The 18,823-nt window shown below is 57.1% G+C and overlaps 2 protein-coding genes across 3 annotated transcripts in view; both read left to right on the top strand.

Annotated features, from left to right (window-relative positions):
• Positions 1 to 8,034, top strand: part of CDH1 (cadherin 1) — a 38,553-nt gene extending 30,519 nt beyond the window's left edge. The window contains exons 11-16 of the mRNA XM_075939800.1: positions 510 to 652; positions 1,148 to 1,372; positions 1,735 to 1,959; positions 2,059 to 2,189; positions 3,212 to 3,355; positions 5,047 to 8,034. Coding sequence (XP_075795915.1) covers positions 510 to 652; positions 1,148 to 1,372; positions 1,735 to 1,959; positions 2,059 to 2,189; positions 3,212 to 3,355; positions 5,047 to 5,256 — 1,078 coding nt within the window. The 3' untranslated portion in view covers positions 5,257 to 8,034. The remainder of the gene's footprint in view (positions 1 to 509; positions 653 to 1,147; positions 1,373 to 1,734; positions 1,960 to 2,058; positions 2,190 to 3,211; positions 3,356 to 5,046) is intronic.
• A 3,216-nt stretch (positions 8,035 to 11,250) lies between these two features.
• Positions 11,251 to 18,823, top strand: part of TANGO6 (transport and golgi organization 6 homolog) — a 71,946-nt gene continuing 64,373 nt past the window's right edge. For both annotated transcript variants that reach the window (XR_012906620.1, XM_075939794.1), the window contains exons 1-2: positions 11,251 to 11,405; positions 15,690 to 16,333. Coding sequence is in view for 1 of the 2 variants with exons in the window: in XM_075939794.1 (XP_075795909.1) it covers positions 11,282 to 11,405; positions 15,690 to 16,333 (768 nt within the window). In the remaining variant the exon portion in view is untranslated. The remainder of the gene's footprint in view (positions 11,406 to 15,689; positions 16,334 to 18,823) is intronic.

Genomic DNA, 18,823 nt, shown 5'->3' with positions numbered 1-18,823 from the left:
TCCCAGCTGCTGCGCCGTGGCTGGGGTCTCCACTGTCAGCCCCAGGGCTGCAGAGCTCCTGGGCTCAGTGCCCGCTGCGTCAGTAGAAGTGCTTGTGCCGCCGACAAGGCGCGAGCGCGGAGGGGAGGGAGCTGTAGTTGCCGCGCTGGCTGAATGTCGACTGACACCGTCATAACGCTGTAGCGTGGACATGCCCAACCCTGCCCATCGCCCGCTCTCCTTTCTGCTGGTGCTCCTGGTGCCCTTCCTCTCTCCCTGGGGGCGGGGAGGGAACAGCCCTGGGGGCGGAGGGAAGTCCAGTTGCGTCCCTGCCCAGGCTGCAGGAGTGGGACCTGGGCCAGCGCCCGCCGTGAATTGTCCCCCCTGCAGGGGCGGACGCGTGGCCGTTTGCTCCATTTCCCCCTTAAACTCTCAAACTGGCACATTCATGCCCTGCGGGCACAGAGCAGGGGCCCCCCGCCTAGCCCCTCCGGCCCCCCCTTCTCACGCCCGCCCGCCTTCCCCTCCAGGTACAGCATGGGGAGCGACCCTGCCAAGTGGCTGGCCATCAACCCCGAAAACGGCATCATCACGGCAATCCTCCCTCTGGACAGGGAGGGCAGCTTTGTCTCCAACAGCACCTACAAGGCCATTGTCCTGGCGGTGGACTCCGGTAAGGACACGCGGCGTCCCCTTGTTCCGGGCCCCCGTCTCCGTCCCAGCAAGCTGCCTGTGCGGCCGGTTGGAAGGCAGGGCGAGCTCCCCACTCTCCGGCTGCAGCACCACCCTCCCGCGGCACCTGGCTGGGGAAACGGGTTAAAACCTCGCCTTGGGCGTACTCGCGCCTTCCTCCCCCGCCCTGCCGCTCCTCCGAGGGGAGAGATCGCTGCTGCCCAGCTTGGGGAGCCACGGAAGAGCCCCTGGCTGCCCTGTAGAATAGTCCAGGGTCCATGGGGAACAAGTGGGGTGTGGCCAGGACGTGGAGGCTAAGGACCCACGTGGCCTCCCTCTGCTTACAGGCAGACGGGCTAGAGAGCTGTGGCAACGCTCACTACAGCTGGGCCCCGTGGAAGGCCGGGTGAGCCCAGCCTCCAGCCCATCTGAGCAGCAGGGTTCTCCCGGGCGCCGTGCCGTGCCCAGACCCCTGCACTGAGCCGTTCTTCCTTAGGGCAGCCCTCGGCCACGGGCACGGGGACCCTGCTCTTGACCCTGGAGGACGTGAATGACAACGGGCCGGTGCCAGAGCCGCGGGAGTTTGAAATCTGCAGTCGGAACCCGGTGGTCCAGCAGTTGGCGATCGTGGACCCGGACCTGCCCCCGAACACCTCTCCCTTCCAGGCCGACCTGGTGCACGGCTCCGGCTCCAACTGGACAGCAACTGTGAACCAAGGGGGTAAGTGGCTGGGCCCTGGGCCCCTTCCTGGCTTGTCCTGCTGCAAAGCGGGGCCGGGCCCCTGCAGCGCAGAGCAGCCAGCTGTGGGGGAGCTCCCTCCGCGCTCGCGTTCCGCCTGGGCTGGGGCCCAGGGGCCGTGGGCTAGAAGGGGGCCCGTCTGGTTGCTGCGTTTGCCTCGTGAAAGGGCCTTGGAGCCACAGGGCCATGGCGGGTGCTGCTTGTCTCCCCACCCGCAGAGCTGGGGCAGGGACCCCCGCCCTTGAAGGGCTGGTGCTCTCTCACAAAACTGCCGTGCCAGGCCTGCAGGATCCTGTCCCTTGGCAGGGTTCCTGACTCCAGCCCTAAGTCTGTTCTCGCCGCAGGGAAGAGCCTGGGCTTACAGCTCACCAAGACCCTGGAGCCCGGGGAATACAACATCTTCCTGCAGCTGACGGACAACCAGGGGAAATCCCAGGTGACGACGGTCAAGGCCAAGGTGTGTGACTGCGAAGGGGAGGCCAGGAACTGCGAGAGGAGAGCCGCCATGGCGGGCGGCATGGGGATCCCAGCCATCCTGGGGATTCTCGGGGGGATCCTCGCCTTGCTGAGTGAGTACCGCAAGCGGAGCTCCTGCACCCCGGGGAGAAGCCCGGAGCCCTGCCAGTGAGCGCCTGTTACAAATGGCCCCGCTTTCCCTCCCTTTCTAGTCCTGCTGCTGCTGCTGCTGCTCTTCGTGCGGCGGAGGAAGGTGGTGAAGGAGCCCTTGCTGCTGCCGGACGACGAGACCCGGGACAACGTCTATTACTACGACGAGGAGGGCGGCGGCGAGGAAGACCAGGTGGGTGGAGCTCTGAGGCTTTTGCTTTGCTGTCTTCATTTAGACTCCAGTGCATGGACAGGGTTGGTTATTTTTCCACCGTGGCCAGGCTCACGGAATGTGGGCCTGAGGTCACGTGGCCTAGCTTGGGGTGTCCCCGTGGGTCCGTGGCACTGCCAAGCTTTGAACCAGGGCCCCCATGGTCCAGCCTCTCGCTCTGAGGAGTAGCTCTGCCAGTAGCTCTGCCCTGGCCCTGACCCTTTGCTTGGTCACCAGCAGGACTGGCCACAGAGTTCGGGGGGCTCAACGTGGCACATTGACAGCGGGGCTCAGCCAGGGCAGCAAGTGTGTGGTTGGGTGGGCAGGTGCTAAGCAGTGCGGGGCCTGAAAGTGGAGGGCCTAAGGCAACCGCCTTGCTCGCCTTGCGCTAAGTCCGGCCCTGGTGGCCAGCTGCACCCTCAGCTCTGACACCCCTTCTTTGGCACGTGGCGGGCAAAGCCGTTGGGACAGACCAAGCGTGACTTGCTCAGCACCTTGAGCGCGTGGGCCCACGCGCCGTGAGGACAGGGCCTGCAGCGTGGTCCTGCCTCTGGGGGCTCAGTTCCCCAGCGTGGCCCCGGCAATGCTGCCCTTGGCTTCTCGTGGCCAGTAGCATTGGTTTTGCTGCCATGAACTCCTTACAGGAATGAGGAGACGCAAAGCCAACTCCCTCCGAGTCTTCAGCATTCCCACCTCCTGCCCCTTCTCTCTACCATGTCCCAATGTCACCCTTCAGCAACTGCTTCCCTGCAGGCCTCTGTACAGAGCCACTCTCCGAGGTACCCCAGTGCAGGGCTGCGTGCCGGACAGACCCCGAGGGAGGCTCCGTGGTGGGGTCACTGTGTGTGTGTGTGTGGGGGGGGGGGGGGAAACGCCTGAATATGGACCCTGCCTCTGGCAGAGGCCATCCCCTTTACAGCCCGGCACTGCTGCGACTTGTGGAACAGCCTGGCTTTCCCTGGCTCCCATTTCCTGATGACCCATCGCTTCTCCCTCTCCTGCAGAACTACGATCTGAGCCAGCTGCGCCGCGGCCTGGACGCTCGTCCCGAGGTCACCCGCAACGACGTCATCCCCACTCTCATGCCTGCCCCGCAGTACCGGCCTCGCCCCGCCAACCCTGATGAGATCGGAAACTTCATCGACGAGGTGAGGGGGCTGGCAGACCGGCCTGGCTCCTCCTTCCTGGTGGGCAGAGGGTCCGGGGCGTTACTCGGCGCCTGTGCAGAGCCTCTGGGCTGCACGGCTTCCCATTTGCTGTGACTGGGAGCAGAATCCCTCATTGCAGGCCGTGCGGTGCTGAGGCCCTTCCTTAGACCTGCCCCGGGATCTCTCTGGCTGCGTCTCTGTGCCCAGTAGGGGCACTGCAGCTAAAGCTCCAGACTCTGAAATCCCTGGGCATAGGGCATCTCTGTGCCAGGTGCTGAGGAGGGAGCTCTTTCCCGCAGCTCAGGACTGGCCACCTTCAGAGTGTGATGCACGGCCCTGCTCTCCCCCTGAGCAGCAGTCTGATAGCCATCATTACAAGTGGGAACTCAGCGGTTAATTCCGTTGGTGACAGCACTGCGGTCCTCTTGCAGCTGCATGCAGAACTAGGGTGCACTGGATACAGGTGCTTCTGAGACATCCAGACACCTGGGCAGGGTGCCTAGGGCGACAGGCCCACAGGACAGAGAGAAGGGAGACCAGTGTTTCTTAAACCTTTTAAGACCGAGGGACACCAAACAATAATTTTTTTTGAGTAAAACCAAGGATTTTTTTGTTGTGCCAAAAAAAAAAAAAAGTCGTTTGCCCCTTTAAGAGTGGCCATTTTGAATTCTCTAGTTCTTCCTGGCACACCTGTGTGCTAAGGAACACCATTTAAGAAACACTGGGGGAGACAGTATCCTTGCTGAGTGTGCTTGGGGAGCTGGGCTGCCCTGCTAAATTGTCTCCCTCCCCCTTCCATGGGGCTCAGGGGGGAGACGGGATTCTGGGGATGCAGTCTGGAACTGTGGGGCTGCTGTGCCTCCTTTTCTCACTGTCTTGGCCTGTCCTTCACAAAGCCTTCCTGGTAGCAAGCAGAAAACCCCTCCAGGGGCTGTTACCATCCGCACAACCACATGTGGAGCCCTTGCACCCAGCTAGATCGCATGAATGCCCGGAAGCCGCTCCTCAGTCACACGCAGAAAGGGAGCCGCCAGATCCTGCCAGCCTTGTACCTTAGGAGTGTACCATCTTGCACTGCTCGAGACTCCTTCTCGAACTGTGCCAGTTGATTCGTTGGTTCACCACGTCATGAGTGGGAAGTGGCCATGTAGCAGCCTTTGCAAACCTGAGCAGATGTGCCAAGCACGTCAGTCAAACCATTTGCTGATCACAAAAGAGAGATGTGTAAGTGAGTGTGTCAGGCCAAACGTCAAAGGTGGCTCCCAAAGAACACAAAGGTTACACGGGTTGTCCAAGCATGACCAGCCCTGGTGTAAACTGGGCTAAGCTGCCCATGTGCAGTGCAGTCACGCAGCTATGAATACACCCCGTGTAGACAGAGCTCCGGGGAGATCCCCTCACCTCTTTGCAGCTCGTGGTGTGATGGGTTTCCTCGTGGCCATGGGTGCTAGAGGTTTACGAAGAGAAGCTGAGTCTCTGCAGCACAGCCTTCCAGCTCCGGTGGGCGCAGGGCAGGTACAGAGGCTGCTGGCTGTGAGACAGGTACAGTGGGGTGCAGAAAGGGCCGATTCAGGGAAACCTCCATGTCCAGTCTGCCTGAGACTCTCCACAGGGCATCCCCCAAGCGGGAGCTCCAGGTAGGGTGAAGCGCTTGCTCTAGCTCACGATTTAACGCTCCTTCCCACCCCCAGAACCTGAAGGCGGCCGACACGGACCCCACAGCCCCGCCCTACGACTCCCTGCTGGTGTTCGACTACGAGGGCAGCGGCTCCGAGGCAGCCTCGCTCAGCTCCCTCAACTCCTCCGCCTCCGACCAGGACCAGGACTACGACTACCTGCAGGACTGGGGCGGCCGCTTCAAGAAGCTGGCCGACATGTACGGCGGGGGTGAGGAGGAGTAGATGCTGTGAGTGTGTCCGGGCTGCAGCTGGGCGGCGCGTGCGAGAAACGTTGCTGCAGCCCTTTCCGCACAGACCAAGAAAGTCGCTGCTCTTCCCAAGTGGGCTGGACGGCGGAAATTCCCTTTCCTTAGCAGACCAAAGCACCACGTGAATGTCGCAGCCCGGGCTCCCTTTCTTCAGCCCCTGTGGTCCAGCCACAGCCAGCCAGTGCGTTCCAGGTGAACAGGGGCATCCCGATTTCCATCAACCAAGAGCACTGGCAGCAGCCTGCCAGGAGTGAGAATTCTCTCCAGACCATGCTGCACATTTACGTGTTCGCTGTCAGGGCTACTGGTGTTAGCCACCCACCGTTATCCAATTCCTCAGGCTCCAGGCGTAACCTGGTTGATTTAGACACCTTCACCCTTTCCCAGGTCCTAAGACTCAGGGCATACTCATCTGCTGATTTGCAGGATCTTTTTACTAGTGAAAGAGCCTTACACAGTCAGATCTCAAAGCTCTATTTATTAACCGGTACCAAACCAGAAAGCACATGCTAAGTATACAGTGCTCTCTCGCCACTCTCGGTAAGGGAGAGGAACTTTTCTTGATGCCAGTCAGGGTTAGGATCTCTGGGGACTTCAGCTGCTGCAGAGTGAAACTAGCAGGGTGCTGAGGTCCAGCAGTTTTGGATCTTGGGGCTGTCTGTGTTGTGGAGTTGGGTCCAAAGACATTCCCTGGATGCTCATTTATATAGTGAAACTTGAGTCCTGCTTAGCTCTACCTTAGCCAGTCATTATATTCAAGTATTACAGAATAATTCTTTGTCCAATTCTAACATTGTGAAGTAATTCATTACCCAGTCATACCCCAGCACCTTCATTGATTTAATTCTTGTAAAATTAATTATGCAACACAGAGAAGCAATAAAAGAGCCAGACAAAAACCACCCAGCTAAACAATAGAGAAGTGGGCACCTGTGATAGGACTGTTTCCAGGCGCGTGCAGACATGGGCTGCTCTCAAAAACACGGCCAGGCTCGGCAGTTACCCGGCTCTGTTTCCTCTCCTGTGGCTTGGGATCTCCTGGCTGCTGCTACTTCCCCCAGCTGGCCAGAGGCTTCCACTTGCTGGGCCCACGTGGCTGAGCACTCACAGGCCCCTGCCTGCAGAATGGAGTTGCGCCACTTGGGTGGTGGGCAGCACTGGCTCAGCCTGCCGGGCATTTCTTGCTACAGACTTCCCACGACGGGAGCCGGCTAACTCCTGGGGGCTCCTCTCCTCCGGCTGCACCATTAAAAGGTCCCCATTTCCCCGGTGCTCTCACAGTTCCAAACGCAGGCAGCCCAGCGGTAAGAGCCCCTCCACTAGGGTATGGGGATTTGTTCACTTTTCAGCACAGCCCATTGTGTAGTGCAATGCTGCACGAGCCCGGCAGTGGGTGTGTCTGCCAAGTAGCTTCTGAAGCACAAGTGTGAAATAGCCCCTTTTCTGTCTGTAACTGTGGGGATCTGTTACCTCTGGGCCGCCCTGGGACACAGTCGGATTGCAGGGGACTCAGCCACAGAGATTTTGTTCCGAATTTTCAGCTGCCACTTATTTTGAATATTACCGGTACTGTTATCCAAGAGCTGCACTTGGATGTGCCTAGCCCACAAAGACCAAAGAGGATGGCAGCCCTCTTGCTAAGCAGTCACTGTCATCGAAGACGTCTGGGCCCCCAGGAAATCCTCAGGGATTCACACCCTTTCCTAGAGGGGAACCCCAGGACTCAGTTCGGGAGCTCTGCTGCCAGCCTTTGTGTTGTGTTGTGTTGCAGATACCTTTGTGTGCTGGTTTCAATGAACCCAGCCCATCTCTGTACGGGCATTCGTGCATTCTTGGAACCTGATGGTACTTTCTGTGTTGTGATTTTCCATTTCTCTGAATAGAGTGCAGTCTTCTTCCCCCACTCTCTCCCTCCTTGTGACGCACCCCTTACCTCCTCCAGGAAAACTGGATTTTACACCGACTCCCCGTAAAGCGCTGCTGCAACCCGCTTCTCTTTGTTGCTAGCGAGGGCTGTTGTTCATCCTCTGCTGACTGGAGGAGTGACTCTGAAGGGGTGTGGCCTGGTGCCATTAGTGCCTAGAATAATGAATGCATAAATTAATGCAATGTCTAACGTCTGCCAGCCCAGTCTGAGGTTATATTTTTGTATAAAGTTGTTCATTCATATGTCTGAATAGGGGAAAGATGATCTATAAAATACTAGCCAATACCAAGCCATTTTCTTTTCTTCTATTATTTAGCTTATTTAATAGCTACAAGCTGATTTATATTTTTCCATAATGCCAGATTGTGACTGCTTCCTTCAGTGTGTTCTCCAGTGTTCCCTTGAATCTTTTCCATCCATGTGCAGAATAAATTGTATGTGCACCAGCACATGGATGGATGTGCACCACCAGTAGAAACAAAACACCCAGCTGTGGGCGCTCTGCTAATCAGCAGAGAGATGAATCTCTCCCAAGGGGCTGCACAAGTGCATAGCTGACAGGAAACATTGGTGTTGTCTAGTCTACAATATTTGCAGTGTAACTATTGTGCATTTTAATGAATGGAGCTTTAAAAAAAAAAAAGTTTTATCTGGTTTCTAAACTGTATCTTTGGTTGCCTTAATATTTTGTACCTTTCTGTGACGGGGAATGGTGGGACCTAAAGCAAGCTAAGGAAAAGCAATCGTTTTGTGTTAATCTGAGTCTACATTTTTATAACATTTTAATAAATTTGTTTTTAAAAATACTTTTATTTACCACTAAAAGCTTCTGCCTGGTTTTTTTTTCTCCCTTCGCGCTTTGTACGTATTTTCTAAACTCACCCAAGCTGACATCATGCACTGCTGCTTTAGGGGCAGGCTTAGGTGTCTCCAGTCAGCCTCAGCTGGCTCCTTTGGAAAAGAACAAAAGCCAAATGCTTTCTGCAGCCTCTGGCTCTTTTATATGGAAATGGCTTTGAGACCATGCGGTGGGACACACCTAGTGTGCCTCTAGCAGAGCAGGAACTAGCTGACAACTCTCAAACAACTGGAAAAAGAGACCTTCTATTGCTTCAAAAACCCTAATGGAGGGGACAGGCTGGGATCCATTTTATATAAGCAAGGCATAATACAGGTCAGAACTAGATTGAGTTTTGGGGCTAATTCCAGCTCCATCCCCCTGTAGACTTCTGCAGGGAGTGGTATAGGACAGGCCCAATCCACACTAGAAAAGTTTTGCTGGTCCAGCTTAGGGATATAAAATCCTGTTTCATTGGTTAACCAGTGAAACCTAATGGTTAACCGGTTAACAGATGTTACCCAGGGCACAAAGGCAACTAGGAAAATAGAAATCACGAAGGTGACTCTTGTACCAGGGTAGCCCCGGTTTCAGAGGATGCAGCCTCTGATCGATCGATACCCTTTTCCCGTACCTATCACCGGTGTGGAGTAATTCCTCTGTGCACCCTCCCACTGTGATATGGAAATAATAAAGGACACTCTGGGTAAGTTTAACAAACGCAGGAAGGGATTAAATTACGATAACGGGGAAAACTGGGAAATTCAAATTACACCCAAAACCAAAGAACAAACGGGAAGCTTCCTTAATCAACAATAACGGTATTACAGTGCAGGATTAACGAGGCATGAAGGTTAGGCCCAAATGCCCTCTTTGGCCAGATAGAAATAGGAGATGGCAATAAAAGAACCCAAAGAAATAAAACCACTTTAGACTGTGAGGCAGCGCTGGGCGCAGCCGAGGCCTGGGACCTTCGACCCTGGAGCTAATGGGCAGCTCTTGGGGAGGAACTCTGGGGAGAAGCCAGCGGGGAGCTTCGATGGTGGCGGTGGATCCCTGAGGGAAAATCTTCCCCTTCCCTTGTCACAGCCGTTATGGTGGCCCGGTGCTGGCAGGAGCATGGATGGACAAGACCACGCCCCCCAGCAGCTGCGCGGAGCCTTAAATCTCTTCTGTGGCGCGAAAACTCTGAGGGGATGGAATGTTGCGCTCAGGCGGGAAAAGCCGGTTCTGGCCGGTCAGAACCAGCACAGCCCAGACTTCTCTAGCGGCTGAGAGGCACTTGGATCAAAATGGAGTCATAGACTCCTAGTGCACTAGAAATGGAACGACTTCGAGAGTCACCGAGTCCAGTCCCCTGCCCTCACGGCAGGACCAAGCACCATCTAGACCATTCCTGACAAGTGTCTGTCTAACCTGCTCTTCAATATCTCCAGTGATGGAGATTCCACAACCTCCATAGGCAATTTATCCCAGTGTTTAACCATCCTTTCCTAATGTCCAACCTAAACCTCCTCTGCTGAAATTTAAGCTCATTGCTGCTTGTCCTGTCCTCAGAGGCCAAGGAGAACTATTTTTCCCTCCTTCTCCCTGACACACCCTGTTAGATACCTGAAAACCACTATCATCCCCTCTTGTCTTCTCTTTTCCAAACTAAACAAATCCAGTTCCTTCAGTCTTCCCTCTCATAGCTCATGTTTTCTAGACCTTTAATAATTTTTGTTGCTCTTTTCTGGACCCTCTCTAATTTCTCCACATCTTTCTTGAAATGTGGCGCCCAGAACTGGACACAATACTCCAACTGAGGCCTAACCAGCGCAGAGTAGAGTGGAATAATGACTTCTCGTGTCTTGCTCACCACACTCCTGTTAATGCAGCCCAGAATCATGTTTGCTTTTTTTGCAACAGTGTCACTGTTGACTCATATTTATCTTGTGGTCCACTATGGCCCCTAGATCCCTTAATAAGTGTACTCTCTATGGCATCATCTAAATCATTGATGAAGATATTGAACAGAACCAGTCCCAAAACAGACCCCTGCAGAACTCCATGTTATGTTCTCCCAGCAGGATTGTGAACCCTTAATAACTACACTCTGAAAATAGTTACCCAGCCAGTTATGCACCCACCTTATAGTAGCCCCATCCAGGTTGTATCTGACTATTTTATTGGTAAGAAGGTCATGCGAGACCATATCAAATGCCTTACTAAAGTCTAGGTATATATACCATGCTCACCGCTTCTCCCTTAGACACAAGACTAGTTATCCTATCAGATGAAGCTATCAGATTGGTTTGACATGATTTGATCTTTACATATCCATGCTGTCTGTTACCTGTCACCTTATTTTCTTCCAGATGTTTGCAGATGAATTCCTTAATTACCTACTCCATTATCTTTCCTGGCACTGTATTAAATTGACTTGTCTGTAGTTCCCTATGTTGTTCTTATTTCCCTTTATATAGATGGGCCCTCGATTTGCCCTTTTCCTGTCTTCTGGAATCTCTCCCAACTTCCATGACTTTTCAAAGATGATAGCTAGAGGCTGAGATACCTCTTCTTAGCTCCTGGAGTATTCTATTCATCAGGTCCTGGTGACTTGAAAACATCTAACTTTTCTAAGTAACATTTCGCTTGCTCTGTCACAGGGCGCTGGAGCGCTGTGCAGCCAGGGCTGAGGGTCTCATTTGCAGTCCAAAGGGCTGAAAGGGGCACAACGGGCTGATTGGAACTAGACCAGCGGGGGGATCCCCAGCGCAGGGGGGGTAAATGATCCAGTTGTGGGGTTGGGTAGGACATGGAGGCCAGCCTGGGCCTGCGTGCGGGGGCAGTTAAATGGGAGCCGGAGAGCGGCCGGGGGCTGCTGGCCTGTCTGCCGGACGCAGGGCGGCTGGGCTGAGCCGGTCAGTGCTCAGGGACACTGGGGGCCATGGGTCTGGGGGCTGCAGCACTCAAGACAGCGGGGGACCCTGCAATCTCCATGGCGCCCCATTGCATGGGCCCAGTGCGGTGGCTGAACGGCGCTGGGCCCCGGGGGCTGCCTGGGCCTGTGCCCGCCTGGCTGCGCGGGCTGGGGGACGCGGGGCGCGCAGCAGCCCCCGAGCCAAGGCTCTGCACGCTGACCGCCCACGTGTTGACCTTCCCAGCATGGCGGCAGGGCCAGGCGTGCCCCTACCAAGATGGCGGCAGCCAGTTCCTCCCCCTGCAGAGCAGAGCGGGTCAGACCTTCCCAAGATGGCGTCGCGCGCGCCGTGGGGCGCAGGCGCAGGCGACGCGCGGATCGCTATGGCCGGCAGTTTGAAGTTGGAGCGGGCGGTGGAGGCGCTGGAGCTGCTGCTGGGGAGGCCCGGAGGCGCCGGTGAGAGGCGCCGCCCCCCGCGTGTGGGGCTCCCAGGGCCCCGCCCCCCCCGAGTCCCTCACTGCTCTCACCATCCCCCCGACCCCCCCGCCCTCATTGGCCCCCCAGAGCCCCGCCCCCACAGGAGCCCCCCGCCCCCCCCGAGTCCCTCACTGCTCTCACCATCCCCCCGACCCCGCCGCCCTCATTGGTCCCCCAGAGCCCCGCCCCCACAGGAGCCCCCCGCCCCCCCCGAGTCCCTCACTGCTCTCACCATCCCCCCGACCCCGCCGCCCTCATTGGTCCCCCAGAGCCCCGCCCCCACAGGAGCCCCCCGCCCCCCCCGAGTCCCTCACTGCTCTCACCATCCCCCCCGACCCCCCGCCCTCATTGGCCCCCCCAGAGCCCCGCCCCCACAGGAGCCCCCCGCCCCCCCAGAGTCCCTCAGTGCTCTCACCATCCCCCCGACCCCCCCTGCCCTCATTGGCCCCTCCAGGAGCCCCCCGCCCCCTCAGAGTCCCTCACTGCTCTCACCATCCCCCCGACCCCCCCCGCCCTCATTGGCCCCCCAGAGCCCCGCCCCCACAGGAGCCCCCCGCCCCCCCCGAGTCCCTCACTGCTCTCACCATCCCCCCGACCCCACCGCCCTCATTGGTCCCCCAGAGCCCCGCCCCCACAGGAGCCCCCCGCCCCCCCAGAGTCCCTCAGTGCTCTCACCATCCCCCCGACCCCCCCCGCCCTCATTGGCCCCTCCAGGAGCCCCCCGCCCCCTCAGAGTCCCTCACTGCTCTCACCATCCCCCCGACCCCCCCCGCCCTCATTGGCCCCCCAGAGCCCCGCCCCCACAGGAGCCCCCCGCCCCCCCCGAGTCCCTCACTGCTCTCACCATCCCCCCGACCCCACCGCCCTCATTGGTCCCCCAGAGCCCCGCCCCCACAGGAGCCCCCCGCCCCCCCCGAGTCCCTCACTGCTCTCACCATCCCCCCGACCCCGCCGCCCTCATTGGTCCCCCAGAGCCCCGCCCCCACAGGAGCCCCCCGCCCCCCCCGAGTCCCTCACTGCTCTCACCATCCCCCCCGACCCCCCGCCCTCATTGGCCCCCCCAGAGCCCCGCCCCCACAGGAGCCCCCCGCCCCCCCCGAGTCCCTCACTGCTCTCACCATCCCCCCGCCCCCCCCGCCCTCATTGGCCCCCCAGAGCCCCGCCCCCACAGGAGCCCCCCGCCCCCCCCGAGTCCCTCACTGCTCTCACCATCCCCCCGACCCCCCCGCCCTCATTGGCCCCCCAGAATCCCGCCCCCACAGGAGCCCCCCGCCCCCCCCGAGTCCCTCACTGCTCTCACCATCCCCCCCGACCCCCCCGCCCTCATTGGCCCCCCCAGGGCCCCGCCCCCACAGGAGCCCCCCGCCCCCCCAGAGTCCCTCAGTGCTCTCACCATCCCCCCGACCCCCCCCCGCCCTCATTGGCCCCTCCAGGAGCCCCCCGCCCCCTCAGAGTCCCTCACTGCTCTCACCATCCCCCCGACCCCCCCCGCCCTCATTGGCCCCCCAGAGCCCCGCCCCCACAGGAGCCCCCCGCCCCCCCCGAGTCCCTCACTGCTCTCACCATCCCCCCGACCCTCCCCCCGCCCTCATTGGCCCCCCCAGGGCCCCGCCCCCACAGGAGCCCCCTGCCCCCCCAGAGTCCCTCACTGCTCTCACCATCCCCCCGACCCCCCCCGCCCTCATTGGCCCCCCCAGGGCCCCGCCCCCACAGGAGCCCCCCGCCCCCCTAGAGTCCCTTACTGCTTTCACCATCCCCCCGCCCCCCCCCGCCCTCATTGGCCCCTCCTGGGCCTGGCCCCCCAGGAGGCCCCCGCCCCCCCAGAGTCCCTTACTGCTCTCACCATCCCCCCGACCCCCCCCCCGCCCTCATTGGCCCCTCCTGGGCCTGCCCCCCCAGGAGCCCCCCGCCCCCCCAGAGTCCCTCACTGCTCTCACCATCCCCCCGACCCTCCCCCTGCCCTCATTGGCCCCCCCCAGGGCCCCGCTCCCACAGGAGCCCTCCGCCCCCCCAGAGTCCCTCACTGCTCTCACCATCCCCCCGACCCTCCCGCCCTCATTGGCCCCTCCTGGGCCTGCCCCCCCACTGCCATCCCCAGCCCCCTCTCTGGGTCAGCTTCCCATTGCCCTCAGTAGGCCCCTGCTGTGCCCCCCATCCCCCACTGCCTGCATGGGGCTCCTGCCTTGTGTCCGTGTCCCATGGCAGCCCCCCGTCCCATCTCCCACGTGCCCCCCATTGCCCTTAGCACACCCTCCTGCCCTGCCTCCCCTCGCCTGCGGTGGCCCCCCTGCACCGTCTTCCTGGCCCATCCCCCATTGTTCTGGGACTCCCTCCTCGGCCCCCCCTCACAGTGGGAACCCCCAGACCTATCCTGGTTCTCCACTATGGGGGAGGACCCCCCCTTTTCCTGCACCCTGTTGTCACTCTGGCTCTGATAGGCAGTACTAGGGATGTTAAAATGTGTTTATTCCAGTAAATTTGTAACCGTTGAACATTTCAGTGGTTACACACAGGAAGGGGGTGCAGGTGGCTTCCCAAGAATGGGTATGCACAAGGAGCCGGCTTTTAAGCCAGCTCCCTACAAGCACCGGCTCCTGCCTGGCCCTGTCCTCCCTCACTACTGCCCCTGATACAGAGGCAGCAGGTGGGAAACAGGAGGAGGGGGGCTGCAAGTAACTGTGCATATTAACCAATGAGCCCAGGCTCATTGGTTAACCATGTACATGCTTACACTTTCAGCTCCCTACCCAAGCCCCCTCTCCTCCTCCCCAGGCCTCCTGTCCTGTCCCTGCATACCACAAGCGTGTGCTGCAAATTTGACACCAGCAGTTTAGGATTAAACAGAGACTGTGAATGGCTAGCCAACTACAAAAGCAGTTTCTCTTCTCTTGGTGTTCACGCCTCCACATCAGCTGCTAAAAGTGGGCCACGTCCTCCCTGCTGACTGAATTGACCTCTCGTTGTCTCTAGACTTACTCTTGATTGGTGTATTTATATTTATACCTGCCTCTGGAATTTCCGCTACATGCATCTGATGAAGTGGGTCTTTGCCCACGAAAGCTTAGGCTCCAATAAATGTTAGTCTATAAGGTGCCACAGGACTCCTCATCGCTTTTGCAGATTCAGACTAACACGGCTACTCCTCTGAGACATGGGCTAGTGGTTCTCAAACTAGTTCTTTAAAAATAGCTGCGTAAAGCTTTCAAGTTGGGGCCCTGGACTCTGAAGCCTGGGGGTGGAGGTGGGCCTCAGAGCCCCCAAGTTCCAGCCTGAGCTGTCACTTTAAAGCACTGTCTATATATGCAGATATTTTTCGGGCACTGCTAGCCAGAGCCTGTTGACTTGGGTTGGGAGACTTGCTCCAAATGCTATGTAGACATACCCCAAGTGGGAAGAAGGTAACAAATCCTGATATTTATTTTCATGCAATGAATGAGGGAGGGACTTTCTCACCGATTATCAGAGGGCAGGAGAGTCTCTCCTTGTTTATGTGCCTGAGTCGTGGAAGAGCTACCAAGGCCTTTTTACCAGACTCTTCCCATACAGTGCACAGTATAGAGCTCTTGCTAGGAAGTCCATATTGGTGTGTTTCTTGCTAGCTCGGATAAGCAACAATGAGATGCACCCATAATCCCTTTGAGACAGGGTTTGTCTCTCTTGCTGGACAGGCCCAATCCTGGGTACCATGATATAAATATTTATTATTATCATGTTGCTTCTTTTCAACCTGAGCTGCTAGTGAAAGTTTGGGGCCCGGGGAATGTTCCAGTCGGGAGTAGAATAGGAGCTAGGTATTTCTTTGATGGAGCTTTGTTTGTTCACAAAGAATGTACTAAGTCCTATGCCTCTGAATGCAGAAGGAATCAGGTAGTAGACACAGTTGCTTTTGTTCACGGTACCAAGAACACTCTCTCAGTCTGTAGCCCTGACCTAAAAACCCCTTCCAAGTCTCTTGCAGGCTCAGACACACTGCTTTCAACTGCTCCTTCTAGCTCTCTGTCACTCCCAGTTTTTCTCTTCCCAGTTTCTCTGTGTTCTGCTTCCCCCGCCTCACAAACACAAAGCAGTACTTGGCAAAATCCCTCGGATCCACTCAGCCCAAGATGTCTTGGGCAGGTTCACAGCCCCCTTTGGTGATTAATTTACCCAGCGATTATGTTAATGGCAGGGTGTATTCACACCCAGGCTCACAGAGGTGAGATCCAAGGAGTAACCAGTATCTCTCAGCAGAATAATCTATGACCTGTTTTTTTTCCCTTTTAGGAAAAGATTCGGGTTCTCTCCAGACAGCAACACATGCAGCTCTGCTCGAAACCTTAAACTCCAACTTGGCTGCGTTAGAGGAGAAGCTGGGGCAGGATCTGCAGTGGAACGAGCTGCGAAGCTTGCGAGCTGAAGTCGGAGAGCAGGCCGCGTGGCTGGAAAGCTCCACTGATGTGACCTGGCATTTTACTTCCCAAGTCCTGCTGTTACTGCTGTGCCTGAAAAAGTGCATGAGCCTCCTCGCTGCTGCTTGCCAGCCAGCCAAGCCTAACCCGAGGACGGCCGAAGCTGCTCCGCCGCTCAGTCCTGACACGCTCAGTATCTCCCAGCAGAAGACTGTTCAGTCGGCTTTGCAGTTTGTGGTTACCTTGGGCCTCTGTCCCTACCTCTTACCGGGGGTTGGAGTCCCGCTGAAGCACAGGACAGAGTTCAGCGCCGTTGTTCGAGATGTGGTATCTCCCGACGCTGCCCCCTGTGCTACGCACAGGCTCTATGCCAGCTGCACTGCTTTGGTGCAGATTGCCCAGCACCCCGCTTTGGGCAGCCTCATCCTTACCCGCCACCTTGGGGATCTCATAGCAGGTCTGTGCCAGCTAGGTTTCTGCCCGGCGAAAGGAAAGGCTGAGCAAGCCAGGCTGCTGCAGGTTTGTGTTTGGATTAGAGTTTTGCATATAGGCCCCATCCCATAGTTCTCACGGCCCCAGAAAGAGGGAAGCTATCTGGAAGGAATACGCTTCCGTCTCCATGCTCCGGGGGGCCCAAGTCCAGGAACACCTATGGAGTGGAGGAGGAAGAGGCTGCGTGTTGCCACATCTCTCCCCCACAGTTGGGGGAACGGCAGAGCTGCTTCCCTGAGGCTTTTCCCTGCCGCTCCCAAAGTGCTGGCGTGGCGGTGCTTGTGCCTGGGAGTAGTACGGAGCCATGCGTGCCCATGGGAGCAGAGTATGGGTCCCACCCCCCAAGCCCAGAGCCCACAGAGCCCTCCTTGGCTTGGCAAAATCTTTAAATCCCTGTTTTCCAGGGATGCCAGATTAAAGAGGGCCTTGTGCTTTAAGGTCTCAGAGGGGTAGCTTATTAGTCTGTAACTTAAGAAACAAGTAGTCCTATGGCACCTTGGAGGTTAACAAATCCAAGCATGTGGTGTGGTGCACATGGCTGCCTGGCAGAGCCATGGCAGCAAGGGCTGTCCAGCAGGTTGGCAGGCAGCGGGGCCAGCAGGAGGTGGAGAGTTGGTGGGGGGGGGGGGCAGTGGCTGGGCCAGTAGCAGGAATCCAAAAATGACCTCCCTCGGTCCAGCAAAATCTCTCATCTGGGGCCAGTCAGGTCCAACCTGTAGCATCATGAGCTTTCATGGGCAAAACCCACTTCTTCAGGTGAGCTTGAATGGAGGAAAAAGTGTGTGAGGGGGTACCTGTTAATTGTAGTGCTGGTGCTAATGAGGCTAATTGAGTGCATGGGAAGTGTCCCTTATGTAGCTTTTGATGTTAGTGGGATGTTGAATGTGAGGAAAACTGGTTTTATAATTGGCCATCCAGTTCAAGTCTTTGTTCAAGCCAAGGGAAACAGTGTCAAATTTGCACATGAAATTTAATTTCACATCCCTCTCTGTAGTTGGCTTGTGAAATTCCTTTGTAGAAAAATGGCTCCTTTTAAATCTTTTAATGAGTGCCCAGGCAGGGTTGTGCTTCCACATTTCTCACTGTTAGGGATCAGCATGAGACTTTCCTGGAGGAGCAGATTAGCCCATATCTGCCTTCTTGTAGCTCAGGGCTACTCAACTTTGGAAGCCCCAGGTGCCACAATGATACTCACAGCCCATGCCGAGGGCTGCCACTTAAGTGTGGTTGCATAGACATGCAAATATATATTCGGGGGGGAGGGATAGCTCGGTGGTTTGAGCATTGGCCTGCTAAACCCAGGGGTGCGAGTTCAGTCCTTGAGGGGGCCTCCTAGGGATGTGGGGCAGATCTGTCAGGGATGGTACTTGGCCCTGCCGTGAGGGCAGGGACTGGACTCGATGACCTCTCAAGGTCCCTTCCTGTTCTAGGAGAGAGGTATATCTCCATATGCAAATAGCTTCTTTCACACTGGGCATGAATACAAAAATTAAGCCTTAAGCCACGGCGGCTGGACCCAAACGTGGCCAGCGTGAGCCAGTTGGCACCTCTCAGGCTCATCCCACAAGGCTAAGCAGCCAGTGCTTCCCACAATGCCCCAGTGCTCCCAGCACCTCCTCCCTGGGGGCTAGAGACACTGACACCCTGTACCCATCTGTTCCAGCTAGCCTGCCTGCTTGCCTCTTTCAGTGCTCACCCCACCTGGGAGATGCCTCATTGTTGAGGAGGGTGTACCCCACGGAGGCCATGTTCAAAGGATCCCACCTATGGCCACATGTTGAGCCCACATAAACCCAAACTGCACCGTGGGCCACAAACAAACAGGCCACGGGCCACATGTTGAGTAGCCCTGGTGTAGTGTCTTGCACTTTCCTTTGAAGCAGCAAGTACCAGCAACTGTCCTAGACAGGGTACTGGACTAGCTAAACCCCAGAGCTGATCCTGCCAAAAGGACACGAGAATGACCGTAGTGCGGTGGACCGGGGGGGGGGCAGGGGATAGTGCCAGAGGAGATGACTAGAACAGGACACTTTATGGAGTGATCCGTCTGCTGTTGTCCAGTCCCAACATTTGGCAGGCAGAGGCTTAGGAACACTCAGCCAATGGCCAGGGATGCAGCCCCATGCTAATAGCCATGGTTGGATCCAATCTCCATGAATTTATCTCAGTCTTTTTTGAAGCCAGTTATAATATTGGCCTCCCCTGGCAAGGAGTTCTAGAGGCTGACGGGAGTGTGTGAAGAAGTGCTTCGCTTTAAACCGGCTGCCTGTTAATTTCATCGAGTGATTCCTAGTTCTTGTGTGATGGGAAGAGAGAAATGACACTTCTGAATTTATTTTCTCTACGTTCAAGATTTTTTAGATCTCTGTCAAATCCCCCTTTGTCTCTTTTTCTAAGCTGGACAGTTCTAGTCTTTTCATCTTTTCTGACAGGAAAGCTGTTCCATACCCCGAAGAATGTGTGTTGCCCTTCTCTGTACAGTTTGAGACATCCTGGTGTAGCTATTCCATACCCACC

The sequence above is a fragment of the Pelodiscus sinensis genome, chromosome 12 (genome assembly GCF_049634645.1).
Source record: "Pelodiscus sinensis isolate JC-2024 chromosome 12, ASM4963464v1, whole genome shotgun sequence".
In the NCBI taxonomy this organism is placed as follows: Eukaryota; Metazoa; Chordata; order Testudines; family Trionychidae; genus Pelodiscus; species Pelodiscus sinensis.
The sequence above is the reverse complement of the archived record's forward strand: the minus strand, read 5'-3'. Positions and strand labels throughout refer to the sequence as shown.